The following is a 22,238-nucleotide window of genomic DNA, read 5'->3' as shown; positions in this document are numbered from 1 at the left end:
CCTATACAGATATAAATATATAGATATATATATACATGGCCGTGCGCGGGCGGGTTTTTAAGTACAAAAAAAAAAGGAAAAAAAATAATATCTATAGAGGTAACTAATAAATGTCAGCTCAAACCGTGCCAGAGCTCAGCCTGTTTGCGGCCCCCCCTCCGCTGCACCCTCAAGGGCAATTTTCTCTCCTAAATGCGATTAAAACCCACGGAGGGGGGGCTCCCCCTGCCTTTCCCTGCAGCTCTCAGACTCCCGGGGGGGTGGGGATGTGTTTGTTGGTGTGTGGGCAGCCAGGGGATTTGGGGGGGGGGCTGAGCATTTCCAGGCAGCCCCGGGCTGGGTGCGGGGCTCCTTCCCGCACGCTCTGCGTCCCCGGGGCTCAGCGTGGCACCCGCAGCGACGAGCAGTAAAAAAAAATCAGAAATTTGGGGTTTGGGAAGCATGATGCAGGCTCCAGCAGCGGGGGGGGGGGCAGCCCCAGACCCCTCCCTGGGTGCTGGGGGCAGTGGCCGTGCCAGGGCTGGCTTGATGCCTTCTGAATTCAGCCCCTCAGCCCTTTTTTTTTGGGGAGCGATTCTCAGCGTCGGGGCGCCCTGCGGGGTGGCGGCGGCCTCGTGGCGCGGCGAAGGGGGCGAGCGCTCGGCTCCCGGCACCCCAGGGTGCCCCCCCTTGCCAGCCCCGCTGGGCCCATCAGTTGGAGAGGAAATCGATGGTGGCCCGCACCGTCTTGGAGGTGCTCATGTCCACGGCCGTCACCTTGATCTCCGTGTCCCCAAACTGCATGGCGGCGCGGATCTCGCGGCGGGCGCGCGGCGAGCCGGCGGCGTCGGCGTCGCCGCCCAACTGGGGCAGCTCCAGGCTGACGGTGCCACACTTGCGCACGCCGGGGTCGGTGATGTAGACCACGTCGTCCGCGGCGCTGCAGTAGATGTTGATGATGGTTTTGCGCTGGCCGGGGCGGGCCGGGCAGTAGCTGCGCTGCACCACCTCCCCCAGCGCCACCGACTGATCGACGGAGACGAATTTCTCGAAGATGTCGGTGCACCAGTTCTTGCCTTCCTTCACCAGCAGCTTCTCCCGCGGGTGCTTGCCCTCCACGAACTTGTTGAGCACCCCCACGCCGTAGGTGAGGGGGGAGCGCCGCACGCGGACGATGGTGGGGTCGAGGCCGAAGAGCACGGCGCCCTTGAGGATGGTGAGCCCCACGTCCTGGGGGATGATGACGCGGCACGCGGCGCCGAAGGCGGCCTGCACGGCGTGCTGCAGCATGGGCGACTCGGCGAAGCCCCCCACCAGGAACAGGAATTTGATGCCTTGCACCTCGGGCTTCTTCAGGAGGGCGTCTGGGGGGGGACAGAGAGGGGATTTGGGGCTTGGCGAGGGGCGAGGGAGCCCCCCCGGTGCCGGTGAGTTGGGGAGGAGGGTTGGGTCCGGGCAGCACTCGGTGCCGAGGGAGCCACTGAGGGGCTCCCCATCTCTGGGGGGTGCTGGGGGCTGTGTGGGGGTGCTGCAGGTGCTCTGTATGGTGCCGGGGGGGGCAGGGAGCACCCCCCCACCCCGTTGCAGACCATCACTCACCAATGTGGTTGATGATCTGGGTGATGGTGGGCTGGAAGAGCTCGCTCATGGCCTCCGGGGACATGCGCAGCATCCCCTGGGACGACCACTTGACGAAATTCACGCTGGGGAGGGAGGAGAGGAGGGGGGCGCGTGGGGCTGACCCTCACCAAAAGCTCCCCCCCAGCCCCCCAAACCCCCCCCAACCCCCCCCCAGGGCAGCGTTGTGCTCCCCCTCAGCCCCTCCACGTCTCCACGGGGACCCTCCGGTGCCGTGCGGTGCCATGGGGCTGGGGGTGCCCGTGTGCCCCCCACCCTCTCCGGGCTCTCACTTGCTCTTCTTGAGCGCCGTCTCCACGTTCTGGCCCCGGTGCTTGCGGTAGAAGTCGATGAAGGAGAAGGGCAGGGAGACGTTGAGGGGGCTGGCGCGGGACGGGGCCGCCGCTCGCTTGCGGGCCTCGAAGGCGATGGTGAGGTCCACCCAGGCGGCCGGGCGCTTGGCCTTGAAGGTGGCGATGAAATCGTCCCCGAAGATGTGGCACAGCAGCCGCTCGAAGGCCAGGTCCACCCCCACGGCGCCGTACGGACCCCCTGTGTTGGGGGGGGGGGGGGCGTGGGTCAGGCAGAGACCCCGGCCCCACGGCATGGGGCAGGCAGTGGGGTGGGGGGATGCAGAGGGGAGCCTCCTGTCTGGGGGTGAGCTGGGGGTATGGGGGGGTCCTGCAGGGGCAGGGGACATGGAATGTCCTCCCCCCAGCAGGGAGTGGGGTGACGTGTCACCCCGTGTCACCCCCTGTCACCCCAGTGTCACCCCATGTCACCCAGTGCCACCCTTCACTCCATGTCACCCCATCCCACCCCATGTCACCCCATGTCACCCTGTGTCACCCTGTGTCACCCCATGTCACCCCCTGTCACCCCATGTCACCCTCTGTCACCCTGTAGCATCCCCATGTCACCCCATACCAACTCGTGTCACCCCTGTGTCACCCTGTGCCACCCCATGTCACCCTGTGGCACCACCCCATGTCACCCCTGTGTCACCCCTGTGTCACCCCATGTCATCCCATGTCACCCCATGTCACCCTATGTCATCCTGTGTCACCCCATGTCACCCCATCCTACCCCTGTGTCACCCCGTGTCACTCCATGTCACCCCCATGCCACCCCTGTGTCACCCCATGTCACCCCATGCCACCCTGTAGCACCCCCATGTCACCCCATGTCACCCTGTGCCACCCCGTGCCACCCCACGTCACCCCTGTGTCTCCCCATGTCATCCCCTGTGACCCTGTGTCACCCCGTGTCACCTTGTGCCACCCCGTGCCACCCCATGTCACCCCATGTCACCCCATCCTACCCCTGTGTCACCCTGTGCCACCCCCTGTCACCCCGTCACCCCATGCCACCCTGTAGCACCTCCATAACACCCCGTGTCACCCCCTATCACCGTGTCACCCCCTGTCACCCCCTGTCACCCTGTGCCACCCCCTGTCACCCCATGTCACCCCATCCCACCCCATATCACCCCGTCAGTGCTGGGGGGGCTGCAAGGCACATCCGGGGGGGGGGGGACACCACTGCGGGGGGGGGGCGGTGGGCTCATCCCCAAACCCGAACCTCAGCCTCATCTTCTGCCCCGGCCCCCCCCCCATCCCACTGCACCCCCCCCGTCCCCCTCCCCCCCCCCCGCAGCCCCCAGCCGCCCCCCCCTCCCCTCCCCCCCCCCCCCAGTGCCGTCCCCGCTCCCCGCTGCCACCAGGGGGCGCCGCAGGACAGAGCCCGGCCACGGGGGGGGGGGCACGGGGGGGGGGCACCCCCGGACCCCACCGCCCCCAACCCCCCCCCCAGAGCCCCCCCGATCCCCAAACCCCCCCCCCAACCCCACCAGCCCCCAACCCCCCCCAGCCCCACGGTGCCCCCCAGAAGCCCCCCAAAACCCTTTTCCCGTGGGGGGGGGGTCCGGGGGGGGGGTCTGCACCCCACCCGAGGCTTTGTAGAGCTCCTTTAGGGTCCCCTGCGGCTTCTCGATCTGGTGCACGGTCAGGTCCACCGTGCCGCCACCGCAGTCCGCCACGATGTACCGGTCACCTGGGGGGGGGGACACAGGATTGGGGGGGGGCCACAATGCAGCCACGGGCAGCTCGAACCCCAATTTGTGTTGTTTTTGCCTTTTTTTAAATGTTTTTAAATTTTTTTAATTTTTTTTCCCCAGCTGGTTTTGGAGCCCCCAAGGGGAAGGGCGCAGGCGTGGCGGCGTTTGGCTGGAGCGAGGAACCCCCCAAACCCCAATTTAGGTTGAGGACCCCCCCCCTTTTTGTCCCCCCCCCCCCCACCCCCCACCCCGCCGCCCCCTCTCCTACCCGCCTGCATCTCTGCCCACAGCTCCCCGACGCCCGACTCCACCAGGAAGGTTCGGCTGTGCCGCGACCGCCGCAGCTGCTCGCGGGCTGTGGGGGCAACGGGGGGGCGGTGTCAGGCTGGGGGGGGCGCACAGGGACCCCCACGGCACCCCATGGGACCCCCACTGCATCCCACAGATCCCCACTGCATCCCATGGGACCCCCAGTTCACCCCACGGGACCCCCGCAGCACACCAAGGGACCCCCAAGGGACCCCACAGCACCCCATGGGACCCCCACAGCACCCCATGGGACCCCTGCAGCACCCCAAGGGACCCCACAGCACCCCAAGGGACCCCTGCAGCACCCCATGGGACCCCCACAGCACCATATAGGACCCCCACTTCACCCCACTTCACCCCGTGGGACCCCCACAGCACCCCAAGGGACCCCACAGCACCCCATGGGACCCCCGCAGCACCCCATGGACCCACTGCAGCACCCCACAGGACCCCCTGCAGTACCCCATGGGACCCCAGAGCACCCCATGGGACCCCCACGACACCCCAAGGGACCCCACAGAACCCCAAGGGACCCCCACAGCACCCCACGGCACCCCCACAGCACCCCAAGGGACCCCCACTACACCCCATGGGACCCCCGTGTCTCCGTGGTGCCCCCCCTTTGTCTCTCCCCCACCGGCACAGCGTGTCCCATCCGGGTGGGGTTTCCTCTGCCCTGTCCCCTCCCGGGGCCATCAGGGCAGCCAGGAAGGGCAGGGGCTGTTTTTTTTTGGGGGGGGGGTGCGGCTGCCCCAGCCTCAGTTTCCCCCATCCCCATACGGCACAGGGGGATGGGGGGGCTCCGATCCCCGTCCTCGGGGCAGCACCAGGACCCTGCTGGCTTTATGGGTGGGGGGCTCCTCCCAACAACACCCACCCTGGGAGGGAGCAGGGGGGCCTTGGGTAAGCTGGGGGTCCCCGGACAGGGCTGTCCCCAAACAGGGGGGCATTTGGGGAACACCCCCCGGGCCCCCCCCCCCCGCTCACCCTGCCTGAAGCTGGAGTCGATGTCGCGGTGGGGGCCCAGCCCGTTGTGGGGGGCCCCGCAGCTCAGCTCCACCAGCTGGTGCAGCCGCAGCTTCCTGCAGTAGATGGAGGCGGCCTCGGGCTCCAGCGCGATCAGCAGCTGCTCCGGGGTCTCCGGGGACACCAGCCCGGCCTGAGAGGGGGGGGGACGGGGTGTCACGACAGGGACGGGGTATCGCGATAGGGATGGGGTATCGTGATAGGGACAGGGTATCATGGCGGGACAGGGTATTGCAATGGGGACAGGGTATTGTGACAGGGACTGGGTATCGCGATAGGGACAGGGTATCGTGATAGGAACAGGGTATCACGACAGGGACAGGGTATCGTGATGGGGACAGGGTATCGCAACAGGGACAGGGTATCGAGACAGGGACAAGGTATTGTGATAGGGACAGGGTATCACAATGGGGACAGGGTATCGTGATAGGGACAAGGTATCACGATAGGGACAGGGTATTGCGACAAGGACAGGGTATCATGATAGGGACAGGGCACCATGACAGGGACAGGGTATCACAACACGGACAGGGCATCGTGACAGGGACAGGGCATCGTGACAGGGACAAGGTATAATGACAGGGACAGGCTATCGTGATGGGGACAGGGTATCACGATAGGGACAGGCTATCGTGACAGGGACAGGATATCGCGACAGGCAGACGCTCCCCGTGGTGCTGCACAGGGAGGTTCCCCATGCCCTCCTCATGCCACGCTCCCCATCACACCCAGGCGGCTGCAGGATGGGGCTGAGGCTTGGCCCCCCGGCTCCCCCTCCCCGACCCCATCCCCACAGCGACCCCTCCTCACCCAGGGGAGCCGCTCCCCCCCCCCCGGCCCCCCCCCCCCAGCTGCCCCCCTCGCCTTGTAGGCAGCCTCCCGCATGAACTGCTTGGCCGGCTGCTTCCAGATGGCCGGCACGGTGATCACCCAGCGGACGGCATCCCGCTCCGGCAGCGCCGGGCACTGCTCCTTCAGCTCCTGCCGGGCGAGAAGCAGCCGCTGCCACCCCAATTTCCACCCCGGGGCGGTGGGCGAGGGGCCAGAAGCCGCAGGAGGAGGGGGCCAGCACCGTGTCCGGGCAGGGGGTGCAGAGCCACGGCCCCTGGTGCTGCTGCAGGGGGGGCACAGGAGCCCCGTGGGTGCCCTACCTGCAGGGCGTGCTGCTTGAAGAAGCGGAGCGCGTGGGCGAACACCTCCAGGGCTGGCATTTTCTTCCCGTTCACAGCTTCCAGCTCGGTTTTCATGGTGAGGTCCTGGCCGGGGAGAGCAGCGCACGGCCGATGGGACGCGGCTGGCAGCAGGGGCACGGAGCAGGGACACGGCCAGCCCCACGGGCAGCACGGCCACGGCCGTTCCCAGCCTCGGGGTCCCCGTGGTGGGCACAGGAGCAGGGCCGGGGGCACCCAGCTGCCTGCCTGCCCCCGGGTTATCAGCACGGCTGCGGTTTGCGCCCACAGCACCGCGCTGCAGCCGCACGTGCCCGCTCCAAAGCAGCTCAGATGGGGGAACGAAAAATCCCCCCCCAAAATGGGCCATGTTGCAAAGCGTAAAATGCGTGACAAGCGAGCAGGGCGCTGGGCGCACTCTGTGGATGCTGACACTCAGAGGTTTGTTTTGCCCCCCCCTCCAGCCCCCCAAATTTCTGCTCCCACCCCCCAGAGCCCCTCTCTTTGCAGGAGCACAGGGGCGCAGCCTTACGCTGGTGCTGTGGATTTTCATCTTAAACTTCTCAAAGTAGAGCCAGTCGCGGGCCTCCTCGGGGTCCAGGTCGTGGTAGTAGTCCCTGGCGGTGTAGCCGAAGCTGTGGAAGCTGCCCTCCGGCGTCAGCAGCAGGCTGGTGGGGGTCTTCTGGTTGGCCACCCCCGGGTCCCCTCCTTCCCATTTCCTGCACACAGCGGCCGGTGGTGCTGAGCCCCTGAGGGGCAGGCAGTGCAGCACGGCACGGCACGGCACGGCACGGCACGGCATGGCACAGCATGGCGCAGCACCCCATGGCACACCACAGCCCTCCCCAAAGCACGCAGGAACCTTAAAGCCCCCCAGGACCCCCACGCCGGGGGATGCGCTGGGCTGCTCCTTGCTGCCAAGCCCCCTGGCATGGTGAGGAACCGGCCAGGAGGCACGGGGCAGGGAGAGCCACAGCTGCACGCGGGCAGCTGGGGAGGGGGACGGAGCCCACCAAGCCCCCGTGGCCACCAGCCCTGCCCGAGGAGAGGGTGGCTGCAGGGCCATAACCCCGGCCCCTTTGGTTTATTTTTGTGGGCTCAAATGCCCCGCAGAGGGACAAGGAAAGGGCAAAGTCACCAGGAAGGCTCTCGGTGCGTGCTCACACCCGCATGGAGACTGCTTTGCTCCCCGTGCACGGCCCCTGCAGTGCTCCTCTGGCACCCGCACAGGTAATTAGGACGGAGCACCAATTAAATGGTGCTCACCCAGTCCTCCCAGTCAGTGCAGGGCCCCTCAACTGGGGCGCTTCCACCCCGTGCGCCCAAGCACCCCCACCGCCGGTGGTGGTCCCCCCCTCATCTCCCCGAGCTGGCTCCCGGCTGCTTTTGGCCAGAAGCCCCGGGTGGGCGGCAGGAGCAGCGCGGGGGCCTCAGCTGCGCGTTACCTCATCATGTGGATGGCCTCGGGGTCGCTGCAGAAGCTGAAGGCGTAGCCGCTGGACGTGGTGCCGAAGTCGATGGCCACCACGACGGCAAAGGAGGGGCTCTGCAGGGAGCGCGCCTCGCTCCTCTGCAACACAAGGAGGAGGTTAGGGATGGGGCACGGCTCGCACAGGGTGGGCACGAAGCAGCGCTAGCTGCTTTGGGAAAAGGGATAAAGCCTCCCGAAGGGGTTAATTTTTCCTGTTTTGGAAAAAAATCGCTGCTGTCCCCGCAGTGATTTCTCTGAGCCTGACCCCACACCAGGGCAGGGACGCGGTGACGCCGTGGTTTCCTCTGCAATGATGCTCTGCGGTTCTACAGCACGGGGCAATTTCTACTCTTGCACAGCTCCAAAAACAGAAAGAAAAGAGGCTGCCTGCGTGCTCGGCCTCGTGGTGCCTCACTGCAGCGGTTTCCAAAGACAACCTCTATGGGAAGTGGCCAGAAACCAGCTGGAGGGAGATGCGCCCGCAGCCCACGCAGGCTGCCCGGGGGTCTCCGCTCTTCCCCGTGTGGAGCTGCTGTTAGGGGGGTGTGCTACCTTCAAACCCTGCAACTTTTAACTCTGTTTCACCAAAATCCTCCCTGCTTGAGAGACGGGGGACGTCCAGGTGCCCAGGAGGGGGTGTCCCCACCCGTCTGTGCACCAGGAGGCGCAGAGCCCCGCGCAGCACCGCCCGCACCTTCGCGGGGCAGAGGCAGGCAGCTAAAAGCCCTCATTAAGTTTTTAATGCGTTCAGATCTGATAAATGCAGACATCAGCGAGCCTCAGAAAACACGCTCCTGTTAGCATGGGTGATGTAGTTGTCTCAGAAATGTGCACGGCCTGGTGACTGCAGGGACAGCAAGCCCCCGGGAGGGACCCGCTCCGGCACGCGCCTTCGTCTGTCCTCGCAGCCCCCGGGATATTCCGACAGGAGCAAGCAGAAAAAAAGCGAGTGGAACTAGCGGGAGAAAAGCTTTGGGAAGAGTTGCACTTTGCTGGTATTTCCTCCACCCCCCTTGCTGCTGAGCCATGCCCTTACGCTACCCACGGGCACTGGCACGGATGGGAAAACTGCGGGTGCTGCAAATCCCCTGGCACGGGCACGGGTTTGGGCACCAACCCCATGCACAGCCAGTAGGGAGGGGCAGGGTGCCCGGGTGGGCTGGGAGGACAGCGGGGGGCGAGCACCGATGGGCAGGGAGCCACGTGGGGACGCGGGGACCCCGAGGTTGCCTTACCGGGGACTGGGAGGGCGTCAGCGGGGCGATGCTGCAGCTGTCGTGGTGCGTCCCCGGGGAGCCGGGGGGGGACGGCGTGGGGCACTGCTCCCCGTCGGCACCTGGGGACACAGCGGGGTGAGCCTGGCACGGGGACGAGCCCTGTCCCCTCCCCATGTGCTGGTTTGGGTACGGGGTTGTCAGGGGTCACAGCTCGTGCAGGGATGGGGACGTGGTCGGAGGAGAGCCCCAGAACCGAGGCACCCCTCCTTGGGGCACGGGGAGGGGCAGCACAGAGATTTGGGACAGCCTGATTTGGGTCAGCGGGGGACCCAGCTCGCTGGTGGGGCAGGCTTTGGGGGTGAGGCGAGGGCTGAATCCCTTCCCCATCACCCGAGGGGAACTGGCACACGGGGGAGGATTCGTTTCACCCTAAAAGCGGTGTCGGAAGCTCTCCGGGTGACCCTGCAAGCCCAGCTCCTGCCCCCGGGCTGTGCAGGTGGAGCCCCTTCCCTTTGGGATGGGCGAGCTGTGGGGTGAGCCCTGCCTCTGTGGGGAACTGGGACGCTCCCCAGTGGGAACTGGGACGGTGAGAGAGAGGGGGGGGGGGTCTCTGAGCAGGGAAGGAGCAGCCGGATCCCATTCCTGCAAGCTGACGGCAGAGGCGCGAGGCCTCACGCAACGTGACGTCTTTGCAGCCGTAAGGGATGCGCTGGGATCTCCAGGCTCTGCTATTTTTAAGTCGAGGCGGCCGTGGACGTGTGACGAACACATGTTAATTCGGCGTGGCAACATTGGCAACATCTGCCGGGGACGGCTGCAAACAGCCCCGGGGGCTGCGCCGTGCCGGGGGGCGAGCAGCCGCAGCGCTGGTGCCCCCCGCTTGGCAGTGCCAGCCACCCCGGTGCCTCCTCCCGTGGCTGCCACCGGCCACATCCAGCATCAAGTCGAGGTCCTGAGCTCGTCCCCGAGGTGCCCGGCTCAGTTTTGGTGCCCCAGCCCCGGGGGGATCCCGACCCCAGCCCCTCACCGCCAGCCCCGGGATGGGGTCAGCGCCGGAGCCGTGCCTCGTGCCCGGGGCTGCCTGCTGGCTGCGCTCCCCCCCCCCCGGCACATGGCTCCAATTAGCAGAGGGGCTGATTAATTAATCACCCGCCTGCGAGTGCACAAACCGAGGGGTGGACAGGCTCCAGCTGCGGGCCCGGGGGGGCTCCACGGGGCTGCGCTGGGGACAGGGGCTGGGGACGGGCGCGGGACCCCCTGCGGGTGGTTGGAGAGCGGCACAGGGCGAGGAACGGGGGGGCTGCCAGGCATGGGGGTGGTGGGACGGGGTCGGGGTCAGGGCAGGGCTGATGCCCAGCGTCTGCTCCCTGCGGGGGGATGCCCACACTTGGCTGCGCTCGCTGCATCCACCTGAGCTGCCATAAATGCCCCAGGGGGGTTGCGGGGGTGTCCCCCCGCCAGGGGTACCCGGCACGGATGCCCAAATATCTGTGTCCAGGTGAACCCCCCCGTGCTCCCAGTGACCCCAGTGACACCCCAGGGGCAGCTCCCTAAATCCAGCTTGGGAGCCCCACGGCCTGCAGCGGGGGGGTCCTCTGCGACCCTAAAACTGGGGCTGGGCTTGGTGGTGGGCACCCCAACGCCGGCAGTGGGGGTCCCGGCCGTTCCCCACTGCTTTGCCTCCCGGGCTGGCCAGGAGCCGAGCACCACGCACGGCTCACCAGGGCTCAGCACCGTGCGTGCCGCTGCCAGAGGCCGGATTTTGCTTTGGGCCCCCCCAGGAGCTGACGGGAGGGGGGTCCGGGGGGGGGCTCGGCTGCTCCCCGGCACGCCACGGCCTCGTCCTTCACGCTTGTTCCATAAGTGCCTTTCCCTGTATCCGTGTCTGCGGCATGAATATTTGATCCCTGACAAAAAGGAAAGTCCCTGGGGACGGGGCGGTGGGGCTGTGGGGGGGGGGGAGGCAGCGCAGCCTCTGTTTTTTTTTTGGGGGGGGGGGCACAGCGCGGCGCCCCAAAGGGTGGCAGGGAGCGGAGCGGGTGTGGGGCTGGGCGGGTGGGGGGACACAGGGGGACACGGGGCGGTGCGTGGGGCGTGGGGGGGCCGCAGGACATGCACGGGGGGGGGGGGATTTGTGGAGGGGGGGGCCCGTGCGGTGCCGCTGCTGGGGCCGCTGCTGGCGCGGCGTCAGGTTTCGCGGCAGCAGCTGGTTCTGGTTATGGGGCGCGGGGGAGCGCGGCTCATTAGGGGCGCAGGGGGGGGGGTTCCACGGCGTCAGCAGCTCGGGGGGTGGCGTTGGGGACAGCGGCTGCCCTGTGTGTGTGGGGGGGGGGGTGGGGGGAGCAGACGGACCCCCCCCAGCCGCCCTCCCCGCGGCACTTACCCACGCGCAGGCTGCGCACGCCGGGCTCCAGCAGCGTCGCCATCGCGGCCTCGCCTTCCCGGCTGCAGAGGGGGAGAGCGGGTGGTGGGCGAGTGCCCTGTAGCCCCCCGCACACTCCGGGCCACCCACAGGGTCCCCTGGGGTCACCGGGGAAGCCCAGGCTCGACCCCACTCAATGACCCCATGGGGACAGGGCTGAAGTGACCCTGCGCCCTCCGGGACCCCGCAGGAGCAGGGACCGTGGTGGGGAGCCCGAGGTCTGTCGGACACCGGTGGTGACAGGGGGGGTGGCACTGGCTGTGGCCCAAGGTGTCCCTGCCTGTCCTGGGGGGCAGATCCAGCAGGGACCCGCTCCAAAACCCCTCTCCCCTGGCTGAGGAAGGGGCTCCTGGCGCCCTGCCTGCTGTGAGAGCATCGCGCCGCCCCCGAGGTGCCGTGCCCCCACCAGTGGTTTCCATCCCACAAAGCCCCCCGGGCTCCCAACGGGGCTGAGCAAGGTGGGGAGGGGGCTTTGCTGCCAGCCAAACCCACCCACGCTCTGCCACCCGGGCACAGTCCCAAAAAAAGGCCTCGAGCTAGGAAAGAAAGGCAGGTGGCGAGGTGCTGGGAGCACCTTGCACCGCTGCGCCCCCGGCATCGCCTCCCCAAATCCCGTTTTTTTGGGGCGCCTCTGCCCCGTGCTCAGCTCGCTGCAGCTCTGCCCAGGGCTCATCTCCAGCCACGGTGACTTTGCCCTGCAGTTTGGGCTCCCCTTGTGCTCCTCCAGCTCCAGGCAGCCCCGATGGGCAGCCCCAAAACCCCAGCGCCCACCGATGGGGCCGTGCGGGGGCAGCCTCCGTGCCCCAGCCCCCTCTGTGTCCCCACGTCCTGCCTGGGAGATCCCAAAGAGGCCGCACGCCTCCAGCGGGTGCTCGGAGCCCTCTGCCCGAGCAGGAGGCAGAAGTGAGGCGCTGGCCTCTTGTGCCTCAGAGCTTTCGTGTCCTTGCCCCTGGTGGCCGTGGGACGCTCTCGGTCACTCAGCAGCCGCAGCAGAGCCCCAGGCTGCGGGTGCCTGGTGGCCACCCAGTTTGTCCCCAAGCTGCCAAGCCCCTGCCCTGCCTGTCCCCGTGCAGCACCGGACACTTGTCCCCTGCACCGTCCGGGTGCTGGCACAGCTTTTGGGGTGCCCCACGAGCCTCACCAGACCCCGCAACCCCTGCCGGGGAGGGTGCCAGCGGCTCCCAGCGATGGCTCGCGGCAAATTGTGCAGCAGCAGCAGTTCCGAGGGCTCTGCCGCTTCCTCTTCTGCGGGGGCTCGGGGAAATGGGGAAAGGAAACGAGGCCGGGAGGGCGCGGGCAGGCTGGGCACCGCGGGGTGCCGGTGTGGGCGCACGGCACGGGGACACCGGCACCACCGGGTGTGGGTCCTCCACGGCTCCACCTGCACGAGCCCGGGGGTCTCTGAGCAGCCGTGAGGCTCTGGGGGTGCAGTGACCCCAGAAATGGGGCTGCAGGGCTTGGGGAGCCCCCAAATCCTCTGGGCAGAGAGGATCCTGCCCGCTGCCGTCGCTTGGCCACCACCGGGTGCCCCCAGCGTGGTGGGCCCCGTGCCACTCACGACCTCCTGCTGGCACTGCAAGGTGCTGGGATGTCACCGAGTTGTCCCCACGGGTTGTGGTGGTGTCCCCACAGGACGGGGCGTGGGGTGGGACAGGGCCCGTGGAGGCTCAGGGGGGTCCAAACAGCCCCCCCCCCACTCCCACCCGTGCTCCCTGCCCGCAGCTCAGGGCTGGGGACAGGACCCAGCCCAGCCCAGTCCTCCCCAGTTCCGCGGCACTCGCTCACCAAATCCCCAAACTGGGGGGACACCTCCGACGTCCCGGCTGCGACACCTTCCCCACAGCCCCTTCCCCAGCGCCGTGTCCCCCCTGGCCCCAAATTTTGGGCGGTGCCGCTCTGCGCTCCCCAGGTCCCACCACGAACCCCGCAGGCGCTCACCTCTGCGGCGGGGGCAGCGGGGACACCCCAGGGCCGGCCACCTCCTTCTCTCCCCAGCTGCTCCCACGGCTCCTGCCGGTGCCCTCGGTGCCACCGGTGCCCTCGGTGGTGCCGTCGGTGCCCTCCTGCCCCCTCGCTCTGGTGATGCCCGGTGATTCCAGCCCCCCGCCTGCCCGTGCCCGGCTCCGCCGCCCTGCTCCTGGCTCTGGCTTCCCGAGGCGCCTTCCTCCGCTCCCCTCTCCCTCCCGGCCCAGCCCCGGCAGCGGTTCAAATTGCAATTCCAGCTGCAGATGTGGGAGCGGGGAGGAGGAGGCAGGGCCAGCGGCCGCCGGGACGGAAACCTCGGCTCGGCCCCGGCCTCCCCGCACCGGGGAGGGACCGAGGCCGCCGAGGGGCCGAGGCCACCGAGCAGCTTGGGGGGGCTGCGGGGAGCTGGGGGGCACCCTCAGCACCCTCCCCTCGGTGCCTGCGGGCACGGCTGCCCCTCGGTTCCCTCAGCTGCCCGTGTCCCCCCACGCACATTTCTCCCCGGGTTTGTGCGCTCTTTACACCCACAGAGATCCTGGCCGTGTCCCCACAGCCCTCTGTCCCTGTGTGTCTGTCCTGCTTGTCCGTCTGTCCGTGCCCCCAGCCCCCCCAGCCCTTCTCAGCCCCGTTTCCCCCAGCCCCGTGGCCGTCCCCACTCCCTGCTCTCCAGCTGAGCATTTTGGCCGGGGCACGGAGCCGTGTCCCCGAGAGCTGCCAGGCACCGTGCCACCTCTGCGTGCCACCAGCCTGGCATTGCCAAAAGGGCGTCAAATCCTTGGGGGGGCTGCCTGGGGGGGATTGAGGGTGAGCAGGGCTGGGTGAGCTGTGCCTGGTGGTGGTGGCGTTGGTGGCAGTACGCACCCCTTTATCTGCCCCTTTGCCACCCCGTGCCCCCTCGGTCCCAGTTTCGGAACTGGGAGGAGCCCAGAAGGCGCTGGGCAGTGGGGTCCCAAGGGCAGCTCTCCGGGGGACCCGGTGCCGGGGCTGTGGGGGCGCAGGGCCCGGCTGTGCCCCCAGTGCCGGGGGGGGGTCCCAGCCCCACCCGGAGCCGGGAAGCTGCCGGAGGGAGGGGAAGAGGAGGGGAAGAGAGGGGCGGAGGGGGCTACGCCTGTGTTTGCTTCCCTGGCTCCCCGTCAAGGGATGAGGTAGCGCTTTCCGGCGATTGAGGAGGGCCCCGAGCACTGCCGCAGGAAGCACGGGAGGAGAGCGCAGAGCTGGGGGCCAGCCCAGCTTTTGGGGGCGCAAAAAGCACGCTGTACGGGGTGGAGAGGCAAAACGGGGGTGGGCCAGGATGGGTGACCCCCACTCGGGCACCCTCTGATGTTTTTAGGGTGGCTCCGCGCCCCCCTGCCCGCAGCCCCTGGGCACGCAGCCCTGTCCGGTTTGCTCCTCTGGGCACGCACCCAGCCCAGTTCACCCAGTTTGTTCTCTCCTCTGGACACGCACCCAGCCCAGTTCACCCAGTTTGTTTGCTCCTTTGGACACGCACCCAGCCCAGTTCACCCAGTTTGCTCCCCCAGAGGCCGGCCGTGCCAGCCTGGGTGGGCAAAGCCGAGCTGCCCCCTCCTGTGCCAGGTCTTGCTGTGCAGCGTGAGGGGGGCAATCACCACCACCACCACCACCACCACCACCATCATCATCATCATCATCATCATCACCACCACTGTCACCACCCGGTGGCACCATCACCAGGGCCACCTGGCTGCGCCCCCCCCTCACCTCCCTCTGCCCCCAGGTGTGGGTTTGGGGACGGTGTAGGGGGAGCGAAGGAAGGGGCCACCCCCCCCCCGGGGACCCCCCTTCCCACTGCTGTTATCCAGGCGCCCAGGACCCTTTCACAAATCTTCCCACCCCGCCCAGCCCCGCTGCTCCCTGCAGCTCCACGTCCCCCGGGCAGCACCCGCTGGGGTTTTTGGGCACAGCCCCAGCCCCCCTGCCCCTGCCCTGGGGGTGCCAGGGCTCAGCCAGCGCCCCTGTGCCCCTCCACCCTCCTGCCTGCTGCTCCACAGCTGCCAAGCTCTGCCCTGGGGGGGGCTTTTTGGGTTGGTGACCCCCCTCCTCCAGCTTCCCACGGGAACCCTGGGGCGAAGGAAAGCACCGGAGCGCGGGGGCATCTGCGGTCACGGCGCACGTGGGCTGGGACGGGGGGGGGGGGGGCAGCAGCTGCCTGTGCCTCAGTGCCTGGTCAGCACGGCGCCCACTGCTTCGGGGGGGGAGCACCGTGGGGGCCCATGGCTCCCCTTTCCATGGGTAGAAAGGTTTTCCTTCTTCCCTCCTTCAGCCTCCTTGCTGTGCGTCCCGTCTGCTCCCAGCCCTTGGTGCCGGGGGGGGGGGGCTGCAGCGGGGGTGCCCCGAGGTTGCTGCACCCCCGTGCCAAGATGCTCGGTGCTGAAATGCCCATTTCTGGCCCCAAACGGGGCTACATTCACGGAGCTGTTCTGCTGCCAGCCCTGCGCCCCCACACCCCCCTGCCAGGGGAGCAGCGCAGCCCCCCGGGCACCTTCAGGGTCCCACAGGGGACCCCCCGAAACACCCCCACAGCCCCCTCTGTGCACACCCCCGGGGCCAGCTCCCAGCCCTGCACACCCGCCCTGCCCTGCCACGCTCGTGCACACCCGTGCACGCTCACACACCCGCACTCTGCGCCCCCCCCTCCCCACGCACACCCACTCCCGACTTCCCCAGGAAGCCGCGGCCGCGCACGGCGCCTGCGCTCTGCTCGTGGGACCTCTGCTCCCCGGGGCCACATTGTCCCCAGGTCGGGTGCTGCCAGCTTCCTTCCTGGCCTCTCCCCTTCCCCTGCGTGCCCTGGGCCGCCCGGAGCCGTGTCCCTTGTCCCCCGCTCCCGGGTCACCCACCGGCACCGCCTGGCAGCGGGTTTTGCCCAAAAAGCCTCATTCTTTCGCCACCCCTTTCCCTGCCCCGGCAGCGGGCGGGTGGTGCAGACGAAGCACTTTCACACCAGCACGGTGCCAAATGCCCGGGCTCGGGGCTTTCCAGCACCTTGTCCCTCTCACAGAAATGTCCCCGATGATGCTGGCACGTGTGGCCGAGCTGCTCTGGGAGCCCCGTGCCGGGCAGCAGCTCGGCCGAGGAGACCACTAAAAATAACCCAAATTCAGCTCCTTCCTGCGGTGTCGGAACGCGGCCTGGAGGGGCCGGCACGGCTCCTGCAGCCGGTTTAGGGGGGCTTGGGGGGTTCCCAGGGGGTCCTGCCCATGGGGCTGGGTGCGGCGTGTGTCCCCCTGGGTCCCCATCCCCTGAGCTGTCCTCGGTGGGTTCCTGGTGGGTATGGAACAGCCAAAATGTCAAAAATATTGTATTGGTCCCCATTTGGGTGGGCCCAATTCACACCGGGCTGTGTGCACGGGGCACCCCATCCCCGGTCCCCAGGCCCCCTCCCCAAGCCCCCTGCCCCATCCCCGAGTCCCTTCCCTCCGTGGGCGCATGGGGACGAAGGCACTGGGATGGCAACTGGGGGCTGGGGGCTGCGGTGGGCCCCGGGGGGCTGCAGCCACAGGGACCTGCTGCTTCCCTGGGGGGAGAAATTTGGGGCTGGGAGCCCAAGGGACCCCTTTTTCTGCCCTGAATCTCACGGCGGGGGGGGTTCCACGTGCCTCCGCCAGCCCCGCGCTGCGCGTTGATGTTTCAGGTCCTGATAACCGTGAGGGGAGGACACGGAGGAGCAGAAGCAAAGCTCTGCACGGCGCCGCGGGCGCTGCCAGGCGTGCACGGTGTCCCTAACCCGCTCCCGGCGGCGCCGGCGCTGCCCGTAATGCGATGCAGGCGAGAGCCGTGTCGGGGACATCGAGCTGACAGCAGCCTCCCCGGCAAGCTGCTCGGCACGAGGCGGGCACCCTGGGGGCTGCGATGTCCCCGAGCCCCCCCCTTGTGTCCCCTCCCCACCCGTCAGGGTGTCCCCTCGCTGCCTTGGCACGGGGAGGGGGGCACCCTGCGCGTCTCCAGCCCTGCACCCTGAGAGGACGCCTTAAAAATCCCCCTTTCGGGCTGCGTTCTCGTAATTCCCCGAGCAAAATGTTCTCCGGTTTCCAAGTCCGCGTCTCGCTGCCAGCAGTTTTGGCAGAGACGGCCTCCTCGCCTCCAGAAATCTGAAAGAATCCCCAAATCAGAGCATTTCAGCGCAAAACTGCTGATGTCCGCAGAACCCCGCGCGCACAGGGAGCCGCTCCTCGCCCACCGGGGGGCTCTCAGCAGGCACAAACCCCCCTCGGGGGGGGGCCTCACCTCCCCCTGCACAGCCCCCAGGCCCTTGGGCTGTGGTTTTTGGGGTGCCACGGGGCTCTGGCTTTCCTGGGTTTCGGTGTCACGTGCGCGGCAGCCTGGGGACGAGGCTGCGGTTCCCTCTTCCCCTTTCCAACCTCCCCACAGCCACCCCCTTGTCCCCCCCGGCGCTGTCCCCTGCTGACCGTCCCCTCTGTCCCCTGCAGTGCCGCAGCCCCCCCCCCATGAGCAGGGCTCAGCACCCTGTGGCCAGCACCAGCGCTTCTGGCCCTGGAAATTGTGGTTGCTGGTGCGTGGCCGGGGCTGTCCCTTTGGGGACCCCGTCCCTCCCCGAGGCACAGGAGCTGCTGCCAGCCCTCAGGGCAGGAGCTGGTGGTCCCCACGCGTGGGGGGCAAGCTCCTGGTGCTCGGGGAGCCCCCAGTGATGAGGGGGCTCCTCCAGTGCTATCCCCATGGATCCGAGGGGTCCGAGGCTTTTGGGCACCTCCTCATCCTCACCAAACCCTGGCAGCAGAGCGCTGCCACCAGGCAAGGGTCCCCATCCCCGTTACCACCCCCGCGTGCACAAACCCTACATTTTGACCCCAGTTTTAGGCTGAGCCCTAAAATTGACCCCAATTTTAGGCTGAGCCAGGCTCTGGGCGCATCCCCGGAGGTGCCGGGGCGCTGACCTGCGCTCCCCCTCGCCTGGCCGTGCAGAGCTCCAGCAGCACAGCGTGTGCCACATCACGTCGCCTCGGGCCTGATCGCTCCTCGTGTCTCAGGAATAATTTAAGGCGATTTTTCTCGCCTGTTCCTCGCAGCAGCCCCCGCCTGGCGCGCGAGCTAATGAACCCTCGGGGATCGCTGGCTCGCCGCGCCGAAAACCGCTTCAGCCCGGCGTCGTCCCCGAGATGTGCAAGCCGGGGTCGAGCAGTCGGAATTGATTTTGCACTTGAAAGCCTGCTGGGCTGCTACACGTGTCCAAATCTCCCGAAATCCAAACCCAGACGCTGCTGCTCCCGCAAGCCCAGCTCGCGGGGCCGAGCCGTGCGCTGCCTGCAGCTGTGCGCACCCAACCGGGGGCACCGGGGGGGCTGCTCTGCCTGCAGGGGGGCTCCCAGCCCCAAAGCAGCCCCGGTTCTCGCCCCCCCACGCCGTGCAGGGTCTGTCCTGCCCATCCCCACTTCCCCCCTGGCCCTGGGTCCCCTCGTCCCCAGCTCCGCAGCCCTGTCCCTTTCCCCTCCCGGGGCCCCTGCACTCGCCTCCAGCTTGGGGCTTGCAATCCCCCCCCCCCCAAATCTGCTCAGCAGAGCCTGGCCCAGAGCCTGGGGGCCTCGCGCCCACCCCACTGCCAAGAAAAGCACGGCCCCGGGGGGCCCCCGGTGTCCCTGTGGGGCTCCAGCCCCTCTGGCTGCAGGGGGAGGGCAGGGTCCTGGAGCTGCCCCGACCCCCCCAAATTCAGGCCCATGCCCCCCGATGTCAGCCCCATGTCAGCCAACATGCTTTTCTTCCCCTCTCTGCCCCCAGGACGTTAACTGGGACTCCTGGGGGGGTTTGCAGCCAGCCTTGAGCCCCTCCTGCCTGCGGTGCCCCCCGAGCAGGCAGACGGGCACAAGGCGCATTTTTTCATGGGGATTTTTTTCCCCCCCCCATTCCCACCACTGCCAGCAGGGGCTGCAGCCCCCCCCGCACATCACTGCTGCTGATTTATGCTCGCTTTTCCGTGGTGTTTCCCTCTCTCCCTCCCAACACCTCACACCCCAAATTCCTGGGATGCCCCCGGGCAGCCCCTTATCGCTCTGGTATGCCGGCGTCCCGCATTCCTCTGGGGAGAAGGAGCAGGCTGCCTCCGGACAGAGACTTCCAGGCTCCCCCTTCCTTTTTCCCTGGCAGCTTTAGGGAATGCCCAGCCCTCCCCCAGCCCTTCCCCAGCCCTTCCCCACCCCTTCCCCAACCCTTCCATCCCCCGTCTGCGCAGGGCTCTGGGTTCGGGGCGCAGCGCCCAGCCCCGCTCTCCTCCAGCATTGACGGCGGCTCCCCCGTGCCCTGTGCCCACCCCAACCCCAGCCTCCTGTGACCTTGCAGCCCCCCACGACTGACAGCAGGGGAAGGAGCCGAAGCTGATTTTGGGGCCCCAGCAGCCTCCCTGCACCCTTGGGTGAGCACCCGCCTGGGTGCTGGTCCCCAGGTCGCCACCGCCAACTCCTGTCCCCGTGCGCGGGGCATGGCTCTGCTGGCACAGCGCAGACTTTCACTCATCTCCTGCATTTCTTTTGCTTTCCCCAGGAGGTTCCCCTTTCCAGACGGGCACCACCCTCGCGGGATGTGTCTTGGGACCTGGAAAGAGGAACCGGGGGGGGCTCCAGCCTGGGTGCTGCCCGCTGCCCACATGAAGGCTCGGTGCCGCGGGCAGGCACCCTCTGCGTGCCCAGTGCCACGCGGGGACATCGAGCCTCACTGCTGGGACATGGCTCCGGGGGAGCCCCCGGGTGCCTGAAACCCAGGAGGGGGTTAAAATGTCCAAAAAGGAGCTGGATCCACTGGGGCAGGGGGATCGCAGCGCTGGGCAGCTGTGGGGACAGATTTGGGACGAGGCTGCGGCGTGGCGAGGGGCGCATCCAGCCCCAGCAGTGCCCGGAGCTGGGCGAGTGGAGCCGTGGGGGTGTGGGGGCTGTGGGGCTCCAAAAAAAATGCTGAGAGGGAGCCCACGCGGAGGGGCTGGAGCTGGGGCTGCGCTGGGGCCAGCTGGCTCCTTGCAGAGTCAGGATTTGGCGGTGCTGCGTCAGGGGATGCGGCTCAAACCCAGCTGGAAACGCACGGTGCTGATACAACGAGGTCCCTGCAGGCCCCCCGGGGGCAGCAGCCCCGCTCCCTGCCCCCCTGCCCACTTTGGGGGCCGTTCCCGAGGGTGTTTTGGCAGGGGGCTGTGCGGGGGGGGCGGCTGTGGCACTGCCTCTGCACCCACGCTGCGGTGAGCCCAGCCTGGCACCAGCACCAGAGCGCTGTGTGGGGAGCTGCGGGGAGTTTTGGGGTGCTGTGGGGAGCTTTGGGGTGCTGTGGGGAGCTTTGGGGTGCTGTGGTGAGTTTTGGGGTGCTGTGGGGTGCTGTGGGGAGTTGCAGGGAGCTTTGGGGTGCTGCAGGGAGCTGTAGGGTGCTGTGGTGTGAGTGCTGCAGGGTGCACGCAGCACCCCAGGGCTCACAGTTCTCACGTTCCCAGCCCCTTTTGCACAAAATCAAGCAGACTGCGAGTCCTCAAACGCACAGAGCACAGAACACCTGTGCCACAGCGCAGGTTCCCTTCCCCTAAATCCAGGCACCTGCAGCAGATGCTGGACCTGGGCCCTGTCCCAGAGCAGCCCAGCACCAGCGCGGTCCCCACGTGCTGCAGCGCCGGCACGGGCAGCAAACGGCCCCGTTGGTTTCTGTGGGGCCCCAGGCTGGCTCTGGGGGTGGCTGAGCCCCAAAAGTTGGCACGGGGGTGCCCAGGGCTGTAGGGAGGCCGTGCCTGCCCTGGGGGCTGCGCCTGCCCTGGGGGCTCTCTGTCAGGCTCACCCCGCTGCAGGGTCCGTGGCACGGAGCAGGGGCACCCAGTGGGACCCTAAAACTGGACCCTGGAGTGGGTCGGTGCCTCCCGTGCCCTAATTTTGGCCAGGCATGGCACAGCAGTGCTGAGGGGGTGCAAAAGCATTCACCCCCCCAAATAGGACTGGGGGCCTGGACCCCTGCAAAACCCTCCCGTGCGGACCCCCTTGGTGCCCACCCCAAAAGAGCCCCCATCAGGAGAAGGCAAGAAAGAGCTGACGGTGGCAGCCACTTCCCAAAACCGGAGGCAGGGACAAACCCCTAAACGGGGAAGTGGTGTGGATTTGGGCTCCTTACCCCCCGCAGCAGATAAATAGCTCGCCCCTGGCCACGTGGGACGGGTGGCAGCGTGGAGGCACAGCCGGGCGCCCGCCGGGGGACACGGGGACCACCGGAGGACACGGGGACCACCGGGGGACACGGACCCTCGCTGTCACTCCGAGGTGATTCTGCTGCCCCCGGGGCACGGAGGGGCTGGGAAGGGGACCCTGGGGGCCGAGTTTTGCCATGGGGGTGCTGCAGGATCGGTGTTGGGGGTGCTGAGCAGTTTCCCCGTGCCCCTCCTGGTGCCCAGCCCCACGGGCGAGTTCCAGCAGCACCCAAAGGAGCCGGCCAGCTGCCTGGCACTGCCTGCGAGCCCTGTGGGGATTTTGGAGGCTGTCCCGCAGAGATGGGTGCGTGTGGGTGCAGAGGGGATGGTTACAGCTCCTTCTCCGGGCGATCACCCCATTTTCCCTTCTCCCATCCAGGCACCGTCCTGTCGGTGTCGGGGTGGCGATGCTCAGCCCCTGCTGCTCCGTCCCACACACTCAGCTTATCAATTCCTGCTGAACCCAGCCAAGATTTGGGTTTTCAGAGCTGCCGTGCCCCAGCCCCAACCCCCGGTGCCCCCACTGGGCTGCTCACGGGACCCCGGCCCCGCCGCCAGAAAACGAAACCGGGAGGGGAGGCAGGGAAACGAAACCAGGGGCCGCGGCGCTTCCTTCCCCTCGATTAATAAATCCCAGCCCGCAGAGAGCAAAATACGGATGGGAAGAGCACAAAAAGGGGGAAGTGCTGCTGCTGTTTAATCCCGACCGCTGACGGCGCGCCGGGGCTGTGCGGTGGCTGCTGGGGACAGCCATGGGGTCACCTTGTGGGGTCACCTCCTGGGGTCACCCCTTGGGAACAGCAGCACGGGGTGAGGGGGCTTTGGGGCCAG

The 22,238-nt window shown here is 67.9% G+C and overlaps 1 protein-coding gene across 1 annotated transcript; it reads right to left on the bottom strand.

The window, feature by feature from the left end:
- Window positions 1–4: 4 nt before the first annotated feature.
- On the bottom strand, window positions 5–13,419 carry HSPA12B (heat shock protein family A (Hsp70) member 12B). The gene is made up of 13 exons (XM_084285872.1): window positions 13,205–13,419; window positions 11,228–11,289; window positions 8,863–8,963; window positions 7,602–7,726; window positions 6,689–6,875; window positions 6,139–6,243; window positions 5,852–5,968; window positions 4,949–5,120; window positions 3,921–4,007; window positions 3,544–3,648; window positions 1,890–2,148; window positions 1,579–1,682; window positions 5–1,343 (listed from the first exon to the last, which is right to left on the bottom strand). Exons 2-13 carry the CDS (start codon window positions 11,268–11,270, stop codon window positions 691–693), a joined length of 2,058 nt encoding a protein of 685 aa, XP_084141998.1. The 5' UTR covers window positions 11,271–11,289; window positions 13,205–13,419; the 3' UTR covers window positions 5–690.
- Window positions 13,420–22,238: the final 8,819 nt, after the last annotated feature.

Source organism: Netta rufina, assembly GCF_964035555.1.
Source record: "Netta rufina genome assembly, chromosome: 4".
Taxonomy (NCBI): domain Eukaryota; kingdom Metazoa; phylum Chordata; class Aves; order Anseriformes; family Anatidae; genus Netta; species Netta rufina.
This window is presented reverse-complemented; position numbering and strand designations above follow the sequence as displayed.

What these genes read in the sequence shown, in the direction of transcription:
- HSPA12B (XM_084285872.1), bottom strand. Translation starts at nt 11,270, where the DNA reads ATGGCGACGCTGCTGGAGCCCGGCGTGCGCAGCCTGCGCGTGG. An exon ending in TGAAAATCCACAGCACCAGC is followed by an intron (nt 6,244 to 6,688) that starts GTAAGGCTGCGC and finishes CTCCCCGGCCAG; the next exon opens with GACCTCACCATGAAAACCGA. An exon ending in ACGGCGCTCAAGAAGAGCAA is followed by an intron (nt 1,683 to 1,889) that starts GTGAGAGCCCGG and finishes CTCCCTCCCCAG; the next exon opens with CGTGAATTTCGTCAAGTGGT.